Consider the following 18,268-nt stretch of genomic DNA (forward strand, 5'->3'; position numbering starts at 1 on the left):
AAAATGCTACATTGTAGAACTGACCTGTTACCTTAACTATATGTTAAGCGCAGGATTCTTCCCGCCAGGTCATGGAAACATCCTTCTCACCCCAATCCCAAAAAATTTAAAGATCAAGCCAGATGTCATCTCTAACTATCGCCCAGTGGCTTCGATACCTCTAGTTATCAAGCTGATGGAGAGTCTGGTCAATGTTCAGCTCAACGAATTTTTGACTAATTTCGATATCCTCCATCATTCACAATCAGGTTTTCGAGTTCATTACAGCACGGAGACTGTCCTGGTTACCCTCTTATCCAACTTTCGACGAGAACTATCTATTGGACGGAAGATTCTTCTGTTACAATTTGACATGTCTAGTGCTTTTGACATGGTAGATCATGAACTCCTGCTCCATCTACTGGATTCTATTGGTATAGGAGGGCCAGTTTTGCATTGGTTCAAGGGTTTCTTGACCTCAAGGTCCTATCAGGTCATGGTGAATTCCCACACTTCTGAACCGTGGAATGCTTCCTGTGGGGTCCCTCAGGGCTCTCCCCTCTCACCTACCCTATTCAATATAATGATGATGCCTTTAGCCACAGCACTTGCAAATCTGGACCTCAATCCTTTCATCTATGCGGATGATATTACAGTCTATATCCCTTTTCAATCCACAGTATCAGAAGTTGCCAACCTCATAGATGCCTGTTTCTCCACTTTAGAACAATGGGCCAGGGTGTTTCGCTTCAGGCTAAACAGGGAAAAAACTCATTGTCTCATCCTCTCGTCCACGTACGCTCATGTAACTGACACAATGCTTCCAGTTCAGGGTTCTGCCCTCCCGATTACCAACAGCCTGAGACTTTTAGGAGTGCATCTGGATTCACATCTCCAGCTGGTTGATCATGTACACTTGGTCTCCAAAAAAATGTTCCAGGCCATGTGGAGGCTTCGGCGCATCAGATACCTCCTTCCCAGAGACTTGTTTCGTACCCTTGTCCATTGGCTTGTCCTATCCCACCTGGATTATTGTAGTGGTATTTATGTGGGTTGCCAGGCCTCCTTATTGAAAACTTTCCAAACGGCTCAGAACACTGCGGCGAGGCTCATCCTAAATGAAAGGCGTTTTGCACACGCCGACCCCCTGCGTTTTAAACTTCATTGGCTGCCAGTACAGGAGCGAATTGCTTTTAAGATCTGCTCCCTAACACATAAAATCATCTATGGGGCTGCCCCGGAATACATGCTCCCCTTGATCGACCTTCCGCCTAGAAATGCCAACCCTGCTGCTCGGTCCTATCTCCACCTTCATTTTCCGAATTGTAAGGGAGTCAAGTATAAGAAAATCTTCGCCTCGTCTTTCCGTTATTGGAGTCCCAAACACTGGAACACGTTACCTCGTCACCTTAAAACTCAAGTGGACCATGCCCTTTTTAAGAAGTTGTTAAAGACATTCCTCTTTGCTAAGACTTATCCCTCAAGTTACCATGTTGATTAAAGCATCCCTTGTCCCTTACCCTACCTAGTTCACTTTGTTAGTTTCTTCCCTCCTACTTACTTCTTTATGTTTGCCTAAGCTGTTAAGTTTGTACTCTTATTTAATACTCTGTAAGCCACATTGTGCCTGCATGAGTGGGAAAATGTGGGATATAAGTATCAAATAAATAAATAAATAAATCTCAGGAGCATTAATGTACAAGAAGTGAGCCTTTTTCCAAATGAAGGAATACTCTGGAATGAGGGGGCATACGATGAAGCTAAGAGGAGATAGGCTTAGGAAGAATCTAAGAAAATATTTGTACACGGAAAGGGAAGGTGGAAGTGTAGAATGGCCTCCTGGTGGAGATCATGGAGACAAGGACTGTGTCAGACTTTAAAGAAAGCATGGGACAGGCACATGGGATCCCTTAGGAAACAGAAGAGTTAGTGGTTACGGCAGACTGGATGGGCCATTGATGTTTCTATGTTTCTGTTTAGGCACATGCATTTATGCCTGCTGTTAACACGATGTAAGTGGCCGAAATGTAGGTCATATTCTATCATGGACGTTTGGTGCCCAGATGTTAGTGCCCACTGTTAATCAGTTAGGTGCCTAACTTGTGGCATTGAGTAATAGAACAGCCTCTTCTGTGCATAAATGTGGCATAGCAAGATTTATGAACACTATGAATTATGCATTTCTAGACAGTCAGAAATCCACTGCAATACGTGACCCAGAATTACATCCACAGAGCTATAGAGAGGAGGAAAGTGAAGCAGACAATACTAAACAGAGAAGGAGCTCGAGCTGTTGCTATTTCTGTCTAACAAAGATGTTATGCTAAGAATTCAATCTCAGCAAGATTTCTTCAGATTCAGTCTCTTCCTCTATTCTAACTTCTTTTTTTTGTGTTTTGGGTGGTTTTTTATTTTTTATTTTTGATGAGCTGACAGTTTCTGTGATTACTGATTCACTGTTCACTTCCTTCCCTGTGTTTGTTTCAGTGAATTGGCTTCTCACAACTAACTGCTTAACACTTTTTATATAAATGATTGCTTCATACTTTATTTATTTGAATTTAGCTCACACATTTTCAGTGGTAGCTCAAGGTGATTTACATTCATGTACCCTAGGTATTTCCTTTTCCTCAAAGGCTTACATCTAACCCCCCCCCCCCCCCTTTTTCTGTGATACGCTAGCGATGGCTGCGTGGTAATGCAGTTTGAATGGGCTGTGTCAGCATCACCGAACCGGCAGCTGCTAGCATGGCATTGTAAAAGGAGGGTTAAGTTTGTAGCTGAGGCAATTGAGTTGTTAATTTTTTTTCACCTAGGCAGCAGGTTGAGAACTAGGAAAGCCCAGTTCAAATCCACCTTGAGCAAGTGAATTAAGTGTCCATAGGCTCAGGTACAAACTAAGAGGACTTTATACTCAAGTGTAGCGTGTAAGAAGCACATTGGGCTTCTTAGCATTTAGCACACACTAAGCTTAGTAAAAGAGTTCCTTAGATTGTAAGCTCTCAAGGACAGGAAAATACCTACAGTGCCTGAATGTTACTCGCGTTGAGCGAAGACCTAACACCAACAATGCGTCACTGGTTTTGTGCCATCGCTACCCCCACCAGAGCTGCCGATCTCTGCCTTACAGATCTGAAAGCCAGGTCTAAACTGCTTTTCAATCTGGAATTTAGATTTGAAAGGCAAGTGACCTACAGGTAGATGGATATTTCCATGGACATGTGGACCTCACAGTCCACATTTTGTAACTTGAAGCAATGGAGGCTGCTGTGACCTGCCCGTCAAACGGAGCATCAGTAGAAGAAGTCATATTTCAATGGAATGGATTAGCCAAATAAACCGTTTCTACCAGCCATTATTTACATGTTCCAAGATAATTACTCTGATTCTCCAAGCTTTCCATATAGAATTCATTTTCAAGCTACAAGTAAATGAGAGCGGCTACTATAATCAAGTGAATTTAATGAGTAGTTTAATATTTAGAGTACAAGCTTGCTTTGCTGTCCAGTTTTTGAATTCATAGTTGAGTGATCACATTGGTGCTTCAGCTCCACCCAGACTCTCAGGAGACCCAGTAAGCGACATCTACCACAGTGTTTCTAGTCTCTGCAATTCAGAGACATGCAAAATATTATGCACAGAGCCAAATTAAAAATATCTCCCAAGCTAGCCCAAATGTATTTCACAGAAGAATAACACTACAGAACACCTCCAGTCATATGGCTGTTTGGTTAGTGGAGGAAATTTTGCAGGACAGAAACCTATGTGAGAAAAAAAGTCAACTGGATCTTCCACTAACACCTGCACTATTATGTATTTTGTCTTACAGACATTGGTATAGCAAAGAGATCACATCCTACTTAGTAGTTTTCTTCTTTATTACAATGAAAAGCAAGTTAGTCATTTTATTCAGTTGTCTGTACTGTAGTGAGCAGGCCTCAGTGTATGACATTTTATTTCTCTACAATCCAACCTACCCCCCCCCCCCCCCCCAATAAAATGTCACAGTGAGTCACCTGCTATGTCATACTAATTCATACACTGAGGCCTGCTCCCTACAGTAGAGACAACTGAATAGCATCTCAGATAAAATGTCTCTAGCTTGCTTTTCATGGAATAAAGAACGGTACTAAATCAAACATCTGTTATTTGTCAATCTAGGAATTTTATTTTAGTATAAATGTGTGTCAAGAATCAATAATTCTGAGTATACATGTTTACAAATTGAGAAATACAAGCTGGATGTTACCTCATTTGCAGCTTATGTTCCTTGATTTCTCCCTTTTGATATAGCAGGTTAAATACATTTTTTCACGTAAGTACTGGGATTGGTTGGTAAGGCTGGGTCTTAAGCTCAGCCTAAAGGCCCAGCAGATATTATCCTTGGCTTTTAATGTATGGGCCAATCCAGAAAGCCACTGCCAGTAGAAGTGCATGGTTACTGGGAGGTGTATGCACACAGTAATGATTGCACGATGTACAAGGGGATCAGCATAGAAGTCAACTTTGTGTGGTACACATGAGCGCACAATATATTAACTGGATGGTAATGACACCATTCGGTATTCTTCCACAATGCACACATGTAAACAGGGGAGTTTAACATGAGAACACAAAAAGTTCACTCCAGGTCTAAGGCAGCGTGGCAACATTAGTCAAGAGCATTTAATGCTGTTTTTTTTTTTTTTTTAATGACCATATCATGTACCTGCAACTTTAGAAGGCAGGAGGGGAGGGAACAGCTCTGTGCATGTCCAAAGAAAACAAAAGTACCTACACACATTTGTGCATGAACTGGAATGTTGCTCTACGCAGAAATATTAGCTTGGCAAAAATGTTATACACAAGAAATATTTGTGACTCTTTTTCCATACAGAAAACCATTCCAAATCATGCACACAGTTGTTGCTCTCACTTTTGTCATTTTTGTTTTCTTTGGACATGCGCACAGTGAGGCCGTCCTTACTCAGAACCTTTGTGTGCATGTATGGGGCAAGCTTTCCTGGATCAGCATGCAAATTCTGCGCACTTGAACTTTACATTTCATTCGATTAGGACATTACTGCGGAAAATGTTCTCATTAATCTAATGGTAGAAGCCGTCATTGGCGCACATGGCTTTCTGCATCAACCTTCTTAGACTTTGCACTTGATTTTAGTCAAAAACATTAAGCAATAGCAGATTTCACATGTATACTCCGAGCTGTGCTGCCAGTTACCGTTATACCACCAAATCAGCTCAAAAGTAAATGGGAAAAGATTGCGATGGCTGTGAAATAGCTAACCTACCGATTTTTAAGCCTGTCACTGGATTGCTAGTGGTGAATACATTTCTTTCACCACTGTAGAAGTGCTTGTAAATACACTGTGTTCTCATCCTCTCCAGAGCTCATGCACAAGGAGGTCTGGAAGGTAATCAGAGAGCAGCATTGAACTTGACGAATGTTCATCTTTTCGCACCCTGAACACAATGTGTAACTGTTTTACCTTGCTCAGCATTTGCTGGGAAAAGGAAATACATTGAATCACATTAAAAAAAAATATCTTCAGACTTCACAGCTCCAGAGATATGAAAGAATTGGGTTAATTAAAAAGGAGGAAATTCTCAGCAGCCAGTAAAACATTCAGATACGAGTTTTACCTGGTTTGGGACATCGCCTCATCTGGAAACTCTCTGAGGCCAAAAGCAGAGAAATAGCCATGGTAAAAGCCAAAGGAGGCCACATGATTTAGATTCCAGACTCCACTTTCAAGCATAATACACGACTGTAGAGACACCACAGTTCACAGAGAACACAAATGTTCTAGCCTCTGTACAAGCTTTGTATCTTCAGATCAGTTTCTGATGAGTGTCTAGAATGGCTTCTGGCATCCGTAGTCTGATGCTGTGCAGGATGCTGAGACACATGTGCACACACTCCCTCCCTCCCTCCGTTACTTAAAAACATATAACGAAGCAGCTCTAGCAACAGGAAAACACAGAAGGAACTAACAAGACTTCAGCCTGCTGCAGTTTTCATAGCTAAAAACAGAAGTGCTGGTGGCTTGGAAGCTTCCTTTATCACCACCACAATAGAAGGACTGATGGAAAACCCAATTCACATCTTCACAAAGTGGAAGAAAGCAGCAAAACTTCAGCCACACTGGAACAAGATTCACCTTTCTAGATGCTAATCTGTTAGCTGATGGTTCAGCCTTTCCATGCAGGGTAGCCAGCCTTCACTACAAGGTATTCTTGGGCAGAAGAGCAATGTACCATTCAGCAGCTTTGTGCTGGTACAGTGGACATTAGCACAAGCTTCAGAAAACAAAAAAATGTTTTGACACGTGGAAACAGGGTAGCACTGCCTGAGCAGTGGATTAATCACTAACTTCTCTACAGTGCAGGTCATCAGGCCCCTGAATTATTAACCAACATTTTTAAAGGTCAAGGATAATTCTTCTTGAAATGAACCTTGCAAAAACTATCAGGTTAAATTAACTCTCCCCTTCCCCAATGACATAGGAAAATGTGGGGGAGAGGTTCTGGAAGCCAAATTTAGGCTCTTAGGTAGAAAGCTCAAATCCAGATCCTCTAGGGTAGCATTTTCTGAAATGCTACCCGTTCCAAGCGCAGGGCCAATGAGACAGGCAGAGCTCCAGAGTCTCAATGCGTGGATGAGACGATGGTGCAGGGAGGAGGGTTTTACATTTGTTAGGAACTGGGCAACATTCTGGGGAAGGGGGAGCCTATTCCGAAAGGATGGGCTCCACCTTAACCAGGGTGGGACCAGGCTGCTGGCATCGGCATTTAAAAACGAGAGAGAGCACCTTTTAAACTAGAAGCGGGGGGGGGGGGGGGGGGGGGGGGGAGGCCGACAGTCGCTCAAAAGCGCATGGTTCGGGATAAGGTATCTTTCAAAGATATCACTAAAACAGGGAAGATAGGGTATCCTGATTGCAAAAGAGACCAGGTGTCCTTAAATAAAAATCAGACAAAACATTGCAAATTAATACTGTCAAGTACTAAACATGATGTAAATAGGAACAACAAACATACTTTGAAATGTCTATATGCGGATGCCAGGAGCCTAAGAAATAAGATGGGAGAGTTAGAATATATTGCACTAAATGAAAAATTAGATATAATAGGCATCTCTGAGACCTGGTGGAAGGAGGATAACCAGTGGGACACTGTCATACCAGGGTACAAATTATATCATAGTGATAGGGTGGATCAAATTGGTGGAGGGGTAGCATTGTATATTAACGAGAGCCTTGAATCAAATAGACTGAAAATTCTGCAGGAAACAAAACACATCTTGGAACCTCTATGGATTGAAATTCCATGTGTAAAGGGGAAAAGGATAGTGATAGGAGTGTACTACCATCCGCCTGGCCAGGATGAACATACGGATATAGAAATGTTAAAGGAAATTAGGGACACAAACAAACTGGGCAACACAATAATTATGGGTGATTTAAATTACCCCGATATTGACTGGGTAAATGTAACATCAGGGCATGCTAGGGAGGTAAACTTCCTTGATGAAATCAAAGACTGCTTTATAGAGCAGCTGCTACAGGAGTCGACAAGAGAAGGAAAAATTCTAGACCTAGTCCTTAGTGGAGTGCATGATCTGGTGTGGGAGATAATAGTGCTGGGGCCGCTTGATAACAGTGATCATAATATGATCAAATTTGATATTAGGTTTGAAGTAAGTATACGCAGGAAATCCAATATGTTAGCGTTTAACTTTAAAAAAAGGAGACTATGATAAAATGTGAAGAACGGTGAAAAAAAAAAAGAAAAAGCTTGAGGGTCAAAAATTTATATCAGGCGTGGATGCTGTTCAAAAACACCATCCTGGAAGTCCAGGCCAGATATATTCCGCGTATTAAACAAGGAGGACGGAAGACCAAACGACAGCCAGCATGGTTAAAAAGTGAGGTGAAGGAAGCTATTAGATCTAAAAGAAAATCCTTCAGAAAATGGAAAAGGAACCAACTGAAAATAAAAAGAAACAGCATAAGGAATGTCAAGTCAAATGCAAAGCGCTGATAAGGAAGGCTAAGAGGGACTTTGAAAAAAAGATTGCGTTGGAGACAAAAACACATAGTAAATTTTTTAAAGGTATATTAAAAGCAGGAAGCTGGCAAAAGAATCGGCTGGACTGCTAGATGACTGAGGGGTAAAAGGGACGATCAGGGAAGACAAAGGCATAGCGGAGAGATTAAATGAATTCTTTGCTTCTGTCTTCACCAAGGAAGATTTGTGTGAGATACTGGTGCCAGAAATGGTATTCAAAGTTAACGAGTTGGAGAAACTGAATGAAATCTCTATAAACATGGAGGATGTAATGGGGCAGTTCTACAAATTAAAGAGTAGCAAATCTCCTGGACCGAATGGTATTCATCCCAGAGTACTGACATAACTGAAAAATGAACTTGCAGAACTATTGTTAGTAATATATACTTTATCCTTAAAATCGAGCGTGTTACCAGAAGATTGTAGGGTGGCCAATGTAAAGCCACTTTTTAAAAAAGGTTCCAGAGGAGATCCGGGAAATTATAGACCAGTGAGTCTGACGTTGGTGCCGGGAAAATGGTAGAGACTATTATAAAGAACAAATTTACAGAGCATATTCAAAAACATGGATTAATGAGACAAAGCCAACATGGATTTAGTGAAGGGAAATCTTGCCTCACCAATCTATTACATTTCTTTGAAGGTGTGAACAAACATGTGGCTAAAGGTGAGCTGGTTGATATTGTGTATCTGGATATTCAGAAGGCGTACCTCATAAAAGACTGCAGACGAAATTGGAGAGTCATGGGATAGGAGGCAGTGGTGTACCACGGGCGGGGTGGTGGCTGCGGTCCGCCCCAGGTGTCAGCAGGTGGGGGGGTGCTCTGCTCCCGCTGCTCTCACCCATTAAAAAGAAATCTGTGAAGCGGTGTGGCAGGCAGCACCTCGCGTCTGCCCTGTTTGTAAAAGAAGCAAATCTCCTCCTTATCGTCGGGCCTTCCCTCACTGTGTCTTGCCCTCCTCTGAGGTAACTTCCTATTTCCACGAGGGCGGGACACAGTGAGGGAAGGCCCGACGACGAGGAGGAGATTTGCTTCTTTTACAAGCAGGGCAGATGCGAGGCGCTGCCTGCCACGCCGCTTCACAGATTTTTTTTTTAAGGCAGGGTGGTGGCAGGAGAAGAGGGCTGTTATCTGTCGACGGAGCTGGTAGTCGGGTCGGGGGGTGTTCTCAGATGGGAGAAGGGGACGGGTGGGGGTTCTCAGATGGGAGAAAGGGAGGGGGCTCTCTCAGATGGGAGAAGGGGACTGGGGAGGGGTTCTCAGATGGGAGAAGGGGGCTGGAACTGGGGTCTGAGAAGGGGCCATGAGGGAAAATGGGGGCCATGCCTGGGGCTGGTGGGAAAATGGGGCATGCCTGGGTCAGGTGGGAGAATGGGGCTGAAAAGGGGGGGGGGTCCCTAATGCAAGGCATGTGGATAAAGGGGACTGGAACTGGGGGCTGAAAATGATGGTAGTTGGGATAAGGGGGCTATTACTGGGATTGGGGGCTGAAAAGGGGCAGGGGTTGAAACTGTGGGGACTGAGGGCTGAAAAGGGGACAGGGAGAAGTGGCTGGGGGCTGAAGCTTGGGACTGGTGGGAGATGTGGGCTGGGGCTAGAACTAGGGGCAGGTGGGATAAGGGGGCTGGAACTGGAGGCTGAAAAAAAGGGGCAGAGAGAGAGGGGACAGATCCTGGATGGAAGGGGGAGCAAGACGGAGGGCAGACCCTGGATGGATGGGAGAGGGATGGCAAATGGTGGATTGAAGGGGAAGGGAGGGCAGACAGTGGATGGAAGGGATAGAAAGGGCAGACAGTGAATGGAAGAGAGAGAGAGGGCAGATGGGCAGATGGTGGATGGAAGGGGCAGAGATAGAGGGCAGATGTGGATGGAAGGGACAGGGAGAGATGGAGGGGACAGCAGAGAGGGCAGACACTGGATGGCAGATAGAGAACAAAGACAGATGCTGGATGGAAGGAAGACAGTGAAAAGAAGATGAGGAAAGCAGAAACCAGAGACAACAAACTGTAAATAAAATATATTTTTTTCTTTTTTTTTGCTTTAGGATAAAGTAGTATTGTAGCTGTATTAATAAATGTTTATAATAGAACATGTAAACAAGGTAATCTTTTTATTGCACTAATTTTAATACATTTTGACTAACTTTCGGAGAACAAAACCCCCTTCCTCAGGTCAGGATAGGATACTGTAACACCTAGTACATCACTTTGCACTTGCTCACATTAAACGTCATCTGCCATTTAGACGCCCAGTCTCGTAAGGTCCTCTTGTAATTTTTCACAATCCTCCCGCGATTTAATGACTTTGAATAACTTTGTGTCATCAGCAAATTTAATTACCTCACTAGTAACTCCCATCTCTAGGTCATTTATAAATATGTTAAAAAGCAGCGGTCCACGCACAGACCAGACCCCTGGGGAACACCACTAACTACTCTTCTCCATTGAGAATACTGACCATTTAACCCTACTCTGTTTTCTATCTTTTAACCAGTTTTTAATCCACAATAGAACACTACCTCCTATACCATGACTCTCCAATTTTTTCTGGAGTCTTTCATGAGGTACTTTGTCAAATGCCTTTTGAAAATCCAGATACACAATATCAACTGGCTCGCCTTTATCCACGTTTGTTCACCCCTTCAAAGAAATGTAATAGATTGGTGAGGCAAGATTTCCCTTCACTAAATCCATGTTGGCTTTGTCTCATTAATCCATGATTTTGAATATGCTGTATAATTTTGTTCTTAATAGTCTCTACCATTTTGCCCGGCACTGACATCAGGCTCACCGGTCTATAATTTCCCGGATGTCCTCAAGGATTTTAACCTTCCAATCTCACAGTCTAAAAATTCTTGGAGTCATGTTGGATAATCACTTGATACTGGATACTCAAGCTAAACTCATCAGAAGAAGAATGTTCCATTCCATGTGGAAGTTGAGGCGTATCAGGCAATTCCTCACTAAAGAGCTCTTTCGTACCCTCAACCATTGGTTGGTGCTATCGCATTTTGACTATTGCAGTGGAATGAATTGCAGGATGCCATGGTTACATTCTAAAAAAAACTCCAGACTGCTCAAAACACTGCTGCAAGGCTAATCTTGGGCAAATCGCGTTTTGACCATGCTCGCCCTCTGCGTTTTCTTCTGTACTGGCTTCCCATTAACGACCGTATTTCCTTTAAAATCTATTCATTGACTCATAATATATGGGGAAGCCCCTGCTTATATGGAAGATTTCATAGATCTGCCCACCAGAAATGCTTCAGTGTCTGCACGATCCTACCTTAATTTACACTATCCAAGCTGCAAGCATGTTTAATATAAATTACTCTTCACCTCAACCTTCTATGTCAGCACGAAATCTTGGAATGTTCTACCCAGACATCTGAAAGAGATTGAAGACCACTAGCTCTTCAAGAAATTTTTAAAGACATTTTTATTCGAGATAGCTTATCCCACTGTCAATACTAAGCCCTAACTTTCCTCCTATCACTTGTACTCGCCTCACCACTAATTACGTCAACCTTGCCATGCTCTTTTGTCTTTTCCTCATGATCTTGTCTGTCCCCTTGATCTGTGCCCTCCCTGAACTGTACCCTTTTGTAAAATTTTGTAACATTGTAAGCCACATTGAGCCCGCTCTTGTGGGATAATGCGGGGTATAAATGTACCACAGAAAAAAGCAACACTGGGCCTTCAAGACTGGGACAATTGAAGTTCTTTATTGATGAGTGACCCGACACGGGCCATGTTTCGGAGTTAAACAATGCCTGCCTTGGGGGGGGGGTCAAAGAATAGCTCTATGACATACACGTGGTGTAAGTTCGATGCCCCAGAAATGAATAGTTGTAATCGCAGTTCGCCGCACTTGCACTTACTTCCCTGGTGCTCTAGTGGCAAGTTGAGGCAGGAGCGATCTCCACTCGCTGCTGCCTATGCCGTCTGCGCACATAAAGCAGCCACATCCAGCCAATCAGGTTGTCAGAATACCCACAACAAATATGCACTAGATAAAATTGCCTGCCCTGCCTCCACTATATGCAAATTAATTGTGGTTATCCTGTCTGTATCCCGAGGACTGGTGTGAGAAACACTGATTTATACCAATGATTACACATAACTGCCACTATTTACAGCTGTCACGTGACTTTCTTCCCTTAGCTCCTATAACTTTGACAGGCTATTCTAAAAGCTGGTGGTGATGTGTAATAAAAACACAATTTTTTTTAAAGTTGGATTTTTACTTGTTTTACAAATACTTTTCTAAAAATAGAACCCATTCATATTCCTAATTAGTGGCCCTACTTTTCTGTAACAGTTTCTGTAGCATATTTGCATAAATTTGAGCTAGTTTGCATAATATAAATAAAGTAGTTTCCCAAGTTTGTTGTGTGTCCACATCCTTTATTTTGATCTTTTGGGAGTGATAGTGGAGGGGATCTCATGCACATAAATGGGAGATGGGGATGGGGACAGAGATAATGGGAGAGCAGTGACTTTCCTCAGCTCTAGTCTTTCTCCTATTCACATCCCAGGTGTCAATATACACACGCCACATCATCCTTTCTTAGAAGCCTCTAGTCTCTTTTTTTTTTTTTTTTTAATCCACCCTGAGTTACCTGCCCCCCCCCCCCCCCCCCCCCCCACCACAGCTGAAAGGAGCAGTAGTGCCTTGAGGCCCATCCTTCTCCAGTGCCACTGAAGATCAGACTGATGCTTTGAACTAGGAGGTTGTACAGTGGTCCCCGCAGGCAGGATCTTCAGCTTAGAAAAAATTCTAAATGTAATCCTTGCCTCTAGCTTTTCGGTGGACTCCTAAGTACAGCATGTTCTTTTTCAGTTGAAATAAAGCAGATATTTATTTTACAGTTTCACTTTTATCAGTGCAGAATCTCCTGGACTAGTGGTTTAAAGTAGGATCTGAATCAAATTTACTCCAGCTCATGCAGCGTGATTTAAACCAAATCTGGCAGGGGTTTATAAGGGAAGGGGATAGGATAACTTAGAAATGGGGAAACAATAAAGGAACTGGATCTGTAATAAAGGCAGAGAGGTAACTGCATGACCGGGGAGATAGGTAACTTCTTTTGTTTTTAATAAAGTTGAAACATAAAAAGAGAGGGCAGGGGTGGGTGGATAAAACTGTTAAAAGTTTAATGACTGCCTAAATATTCTGTTGTTTTTACTGTGTACATTTTGATATTTGAATTTCTGTACACTTAAATTGTTGGATGTGTTTCTTTCGAATTGACATCCATAAAAAGTTGAAACATAAACCAAATCTGGCCTAGTTATATCTCCACAATATACACTTTTCTGCTTATTTAATATATGATCTAAATTTGCACATTATCAAAAATATCTCAACATAAATTGTACAACTTCACATAATACATATGCTTACCCCCCCCCCCCCCCCCCCCAAAAAAAAAAAATTACTATCTTTAAGAAGAATGTCCAGTGAATGGTGTTAAGTCTCTGATCACATTCACAGCACTTGAGAATGCCAACGGCGATGGGATCCTTGTGTTTGAAGAACACGACGAACCCACCTTCTGTCAAGTTTTAAGTAAAATGCCAATACTAAGCCTTACAGAAGGACAACACTCGGTTCACTCAAGAACCCTGTGTGTAATACCAAATAGAAGCACACAAGTAGACAGCTAAGGGTTACCACTGAAAAACAAATGGACCTGGCTCCTACAGGTTGGAGCTTTTGGCTTTCTTAGTCAGTTCCCTGTGCACATGGGTTTTGGAAACAATACTGTGATAGATGTGGAACGCAAGCACTGTGGTGGTGTCTGACACTTGCTTAAGATCTGTAGACTTAAACAGGGAACTTGATGCTCAAGTCAGAGCACTTATGAACGCTGAGAAGCACGTAATGCCTTGGTTGTCTGGCTCAGGGGAACAATCACTCTAATACTGAGCACAGTGATGTTAATAAAGTATTTGTCTCCTTTCCAAAACCCTCTTAATATCACAGAGGGGATGGAGGACACGCCCAGTAAGGACATTTCAACATTAAAATTATGAAACCATTTCACCAGCTTCCAAGCTTTCAGCTGTTTAGCACAATGCATTTTACTATGCTGCACTATTCCTCCAGAGAGATCGAAGCTGTGGGACAGACATTTTCACATGTCCTGGTCCTTGGACATAGGAGCAAAGGGGTGGGGGAGGGGTCAAATGTGCCCAGAAAGAGAGATGCATAGGTAACGGGGGACTTTTGGGAAAGGTACCCGTTTTGAAGGACCCAGAACTAACAACTGAAAAGCGCCATCTCTGCTTACGAAGGACAAACACAAAGAGGCAGAACAGTCTGTGTCTTTAAACCATGCTTGACCTAGTGGAGTATCCCATGCTGTCAGGGCTCACAGGGTGCTCTCAAGGGTATTGTAGTTGTCTTTAAAACTCTTGAGCTCCAAGAAATGCTTAGCCCGCTTGCTCTTCTGGTTGGAAGGTAAGTAGGTCACTTGGATAGTGGGTGTAGAGGAAGATTCAGGTGATACCGATAGATCCTTTGCTGCAAACTGGTGTTGCCTCAGACTGCCAATGCCCCGTGCTTTAATACTGCAAAAAATAAAAATAAAAACCAGTAGAACCATTATGTGATACACTGAGTACAGTGAGGGTGGGATCTTACGTACTTGACATACTGCAAGAGGACAGCAGAAAAGGCACATGCAGAGAATCAGGAACGTGCTTTTCCACTTACATTGCTGTCAGCTCATTCAGTGCCTGCTGGTATTTCAGGTACTCTATCTTTCCGAAGACCTGCATTACAAATCAGAAAGAGGACAGTATGAGAATTTTACTACAAAGGAAAACTAACAGTGCTTTATGGCAGAGGTTTTTATGATATTGCTCCCAAGTGTCATCATTTCAGTGTTCCACATCTGCCTGGCTCTAGCAATCCTGAGAGGAAAGATACTGAAAAGAAAAAAAAAAAGCTCTGTATTCAAGTGTTGCAAAAAGCTGTTTCCTATACTCTGTAATCACTATACTTTTATCCAGCCTCTTCACTGTGACCAGCTCTTCCCCAATCAGCAGCCTTGCCCTAGTGTTACTGTCAGGTCTCTCTCGGGCCTCTTACGCTTTATTGCCAAAGCATCTTTAGATTGTAAGCTCTTTGAGCAGGGCCTGTCCTTTTATGTTAAATTGTACAGCGCTGCGTAACCCTAGTAGCGCTTTAGAAATGTTAAGTAGTAGTAGCATGCTGTTCCTGGGGAAAAAGGACAATCTCTTCCAAATAACTACCCTTGTCCTGCTACTGAAAAGTGTACCCCCCCCCATGAGGCCCCTTACCCCAGTGCCGTAGCGAGCTGCATCATATCCATCCAGCAGAGCGTCAATTAGTACTTTTCGGACACCTTTGAAAGGAGTGCTGGAATTTCGCAACTCTACCAGGTAGGAGCGAAAATTCTTTCCTATTAAAGACTTTGGGTATCTTCCACCATCATGAAAGGGGATTTCTATGCAAAAAAAGAGTAAACTGATGTGGTAGCCATGTTAGTTCACTTTTAAAGGTAATAAAACATTTGCCAACATTTGCTTATTCCTCATCTGAAGAAGAAGGGTTACCTTTGAAAGTTAATAAAAAAAAAATGTATTAAGTTAGTTCAATAAAAAAGGTACCATCTTATTTTCTTTCCTGTGTTTTGTTTTATTTCTATTTATTGCCTATGCAAACAAGAAAAGCGAGACGAGAGTGCCAGAACGAGCCATGTCCTACACACCAAACGTATTGTACATTAAACTGTCAATAGGATATACTTTGGAGACAAAAATCATTTTAATCAGGTGGCATTGGGAGCAACCAAGAAGTACATAAGTAGTGCCATATTGGGACAGACCAAAGGTCCATCAAGCCCAGCATCCTGTTTCCAATCCAGGTCACAAATACCTGGCAAGATTCCAAACCAGTACAATACATTTTGTGCTGCTTATCCTAGAAATAAACAGTGGATTTTCTCCAAGTCCATTTTAATAATGGTCTATGGACTTTTCCTTTAAGAAGCCGTCCAAATGTTTTTTTTTAAACCCCGCTAAGATAACCGCCTTTACCACATTCTCTGGTAACGAATTCCGGAGTTTAATTACACGTTGTGTCTGAGAGAAAATCCCAAAGAGCAGGCTTAAAGTGAACTAGGGTTAACACTGAGGGCACATAGGACCAGCGCTCCAGCTTACCTGATGATCTGACAGTATCCAGAGTCTTCATTCTATATAAATAATTACAGCAACCTAAAGAGAGAGACCAATATCAGAAGACAGCTCTGCTATCAAGATGACCCAAAGATTCCTAATAATATGCTGTGGTTTATCATTGTACCAGGATGCCCAAAAAATACACCCAGTAACAATGCTAAAAGTATTACAGTGCATTAAATAAAATAACAATCCAGAAAGACAGAACAGAACTGTCTTCATTATGGAATGTTTTTATCCTGCAAACTGTTAAAAGGCAAGGTCTGAAAAAGCTAAGTAGAGGCCGACTGAAAACAATGGTTTTATAGTTCTGGTCGACACTAAATCTGCAGTCAAAATCCACCATTGTATTTCAGCCACAACCGAAACCAAAACTGTGGCCCCAATGTCACCACAAGCTCGTCCCCCAGAGTCAACCTTCACCCCCTCAACTGCGACAGAAAACCCATTCCCTCCCTGGGCCACCTGCTAACTCCACCCTCCCCCACTTCACAGGCCCCTCTCCAAGCCTACCTTTTAAAAGCCCTTGTGGTCTAGGGCATCCCGTGTTGTTCCTGTTGGCTTCTATTGATTGTAAATGAGAGAAGCCTGCCTAGTGATTCTGAGTTCACGCCGTAAAAGCTTTTATATTTTAGACAAGTAACTTTGAAATGGATGAGAGACTCTAATTTTAACCAATGTAAGTTATTTAAAAGGAGTAGCCTCATGAAACTTTCCTAAGTTAAAAATTAATCTTGCAGATGTGTTTTGTAATAATTGAAGTCTCTTCTTTTACTGTTTGTCTAATTCAGTATTACATTTTGTTTGAAGATCAGGAACCATTCAGTCTACCATGTTTGCAATAATGGGGGAAATCAGGAGGAGGGAACATTTTTTTTCAGTCACTGTAGTTGCATATTTCTATTAACTATAAAAACATTGCCCACAGGTTAGGGAAACCTCTCTAATGCAGATTACTGCAGCTTCAGAAATGGTGCATGAATACGCAAATATACTTGTACCATACTTCTGTGGCCCTGCACCTGTAATTGTGGGCAACGTGTGTGTGTGTAGGGAGACCGTAAGTACCTTTGTCTCCCAGGGTCTCCAGCTGCAGTAGTCGTTGGTCATCATCAGCCAGCAACTGGGATTCATATTTTACATCCTGCACTTTCGAAAGTTGGATATCTATTTCTTCCTTCAAATCCTGTACAATAACGAACAAAACAGAAGCAACTGCATCAATTTTCTGAATGGTAATCAGACGGCAGGCTCATTACCACAGACTGACATCAGTCATTAAAAAAAAAAAAAAAATCACTTTCAGAAGCTTAGCCGAGATTGGGTGGCAGAGCCGGTGGGGGGAGGCAGGGCAAGACTTCTACGGTCTGTGCCCTGAAAATGGCAGATACAAATCAAGGTCAGGTATACACAAAAAGTAGCACATATGAGTTTATCTTGTTGGGCAGACTGGATGGACCGTACAGGTCCTTATCTGCCGTCATCTATTATGTTACTATGTTAGAAGCTAGATCAGGAGCATCTTTCATGGCATGGGTGTAGGATGCTTGGAATGCTCTCGTGGCGCAGGTGATGGAGACTAAAATAGTAACATGAATTCAGAAAGGTATGGGATAAACCACAGATGTGAAACATTTTTTAAACATTTCTGTCTCTCAAAGTTTTTAGTAGCCAGGAAAATATATATTTGTTTTGCTTTTATCACTCAGTTCCAACTGTTTATTACTGTGCACAGTCAGCTGAAACACTACTTGTTCAGCTATTTCAAGTATCTTGTATAAATTTAACTACAAACTCCCATGTTTTATGAAATAACTTCTTCCTTAACATCACCAACAGATCAATGCAGAGCTCGTGTGTTATGCCCATCTACCAGCAGGTGGAGATAGAGAGTACAAATTGAGCTGTTACAATTCAATATTCCTGTCTCCAGCAGGTGGAAGACATGTTTCTGTATGGCTTCTGGTCTGCGGATGCAGGCAGTTTGAAGTGGTCCTTAAGGAATAC

At 42.4% G+C, this 18,268-nt stretch overlaps 2 protein-coding genes and 1 long non-coding RNA gene across 3 annotated transcripts in view; 1 reads left to right on the top strand and 2 right to left on the bottom strand.

Moving 5' to 3' along the window:
• The window catches only part of IL6R (interleukin 6 receptor), a 46,936-nt gene extending 40,640 nt beyond the window's left edge, over positions 1-6,296 (bottom strand). Inside the window, 1 exon segment of the mRNA XM_030188179.1 lies at positions 5,620-6,296. Coding sequence (XP_030044039.1) covers positions 5,620-5,704 — 85 coding nt within the window. The 5' untranslated portion in view covers positions 5,705-6,296.
• Positions 1-13,461, top strand: LOC115458304. The gene is made up of 3 exons (XR_003940036.1): positions 1-13; positions 9,877-9,879; positions 12,871-13,461. It is a non-coding gene; the product is annotated as an uncharacterized LOC115458304 (long non-coding RNA).
• The window catches only part of C14H1orf43 (chromosome 14 C1orf43 homolog), a 15,531-nt gene continuing 10,442 nt past the window's right edge, over positions 13,180-18,268 (bottom strand). The window contains exons 3-7 of the mRNA XM_030188182.1: positions 17,330-17,447; positions 16,244-16,297; positions 15,359-15,525; positions 14,769-14,827; positions 13,180-14,623 (exon numbers count right to left, since the gene is read on the bottom strand). Coding sequence (XP_030044042.1) covers positions 14,425-14,623; positions 14,769-14,827; positions 15,359-15,525; positions 16,244-16,297; positions 17,330-17,447 — 597 coding nt within the window. The 3' untranslated portion in view covers positions 13,180-14,424. The remainder of the gene's footprint in view (positions 14,624-14,768; positions 14,828-15,358; positions 15,526-16,243; positions 16,298-17,329; positions 17,448-18,268) is intronic.

This window comes from Microcaecilia unicolor, chromosome 14 (assembly GCF_901765095.1).
Source record: "Microcaecilia unicolor chromosome 14, aMicUni1.1, whole genome shotgun sequence".
In the NCBI taxonomy this organism is placed as follows: domain Eukaryota; kingdom Metazoa; phylum Chordata; class Amphibia; order Gymnophiona; family Siphonopidae; genus Microcaecilia; species Microcaecilia unicolor.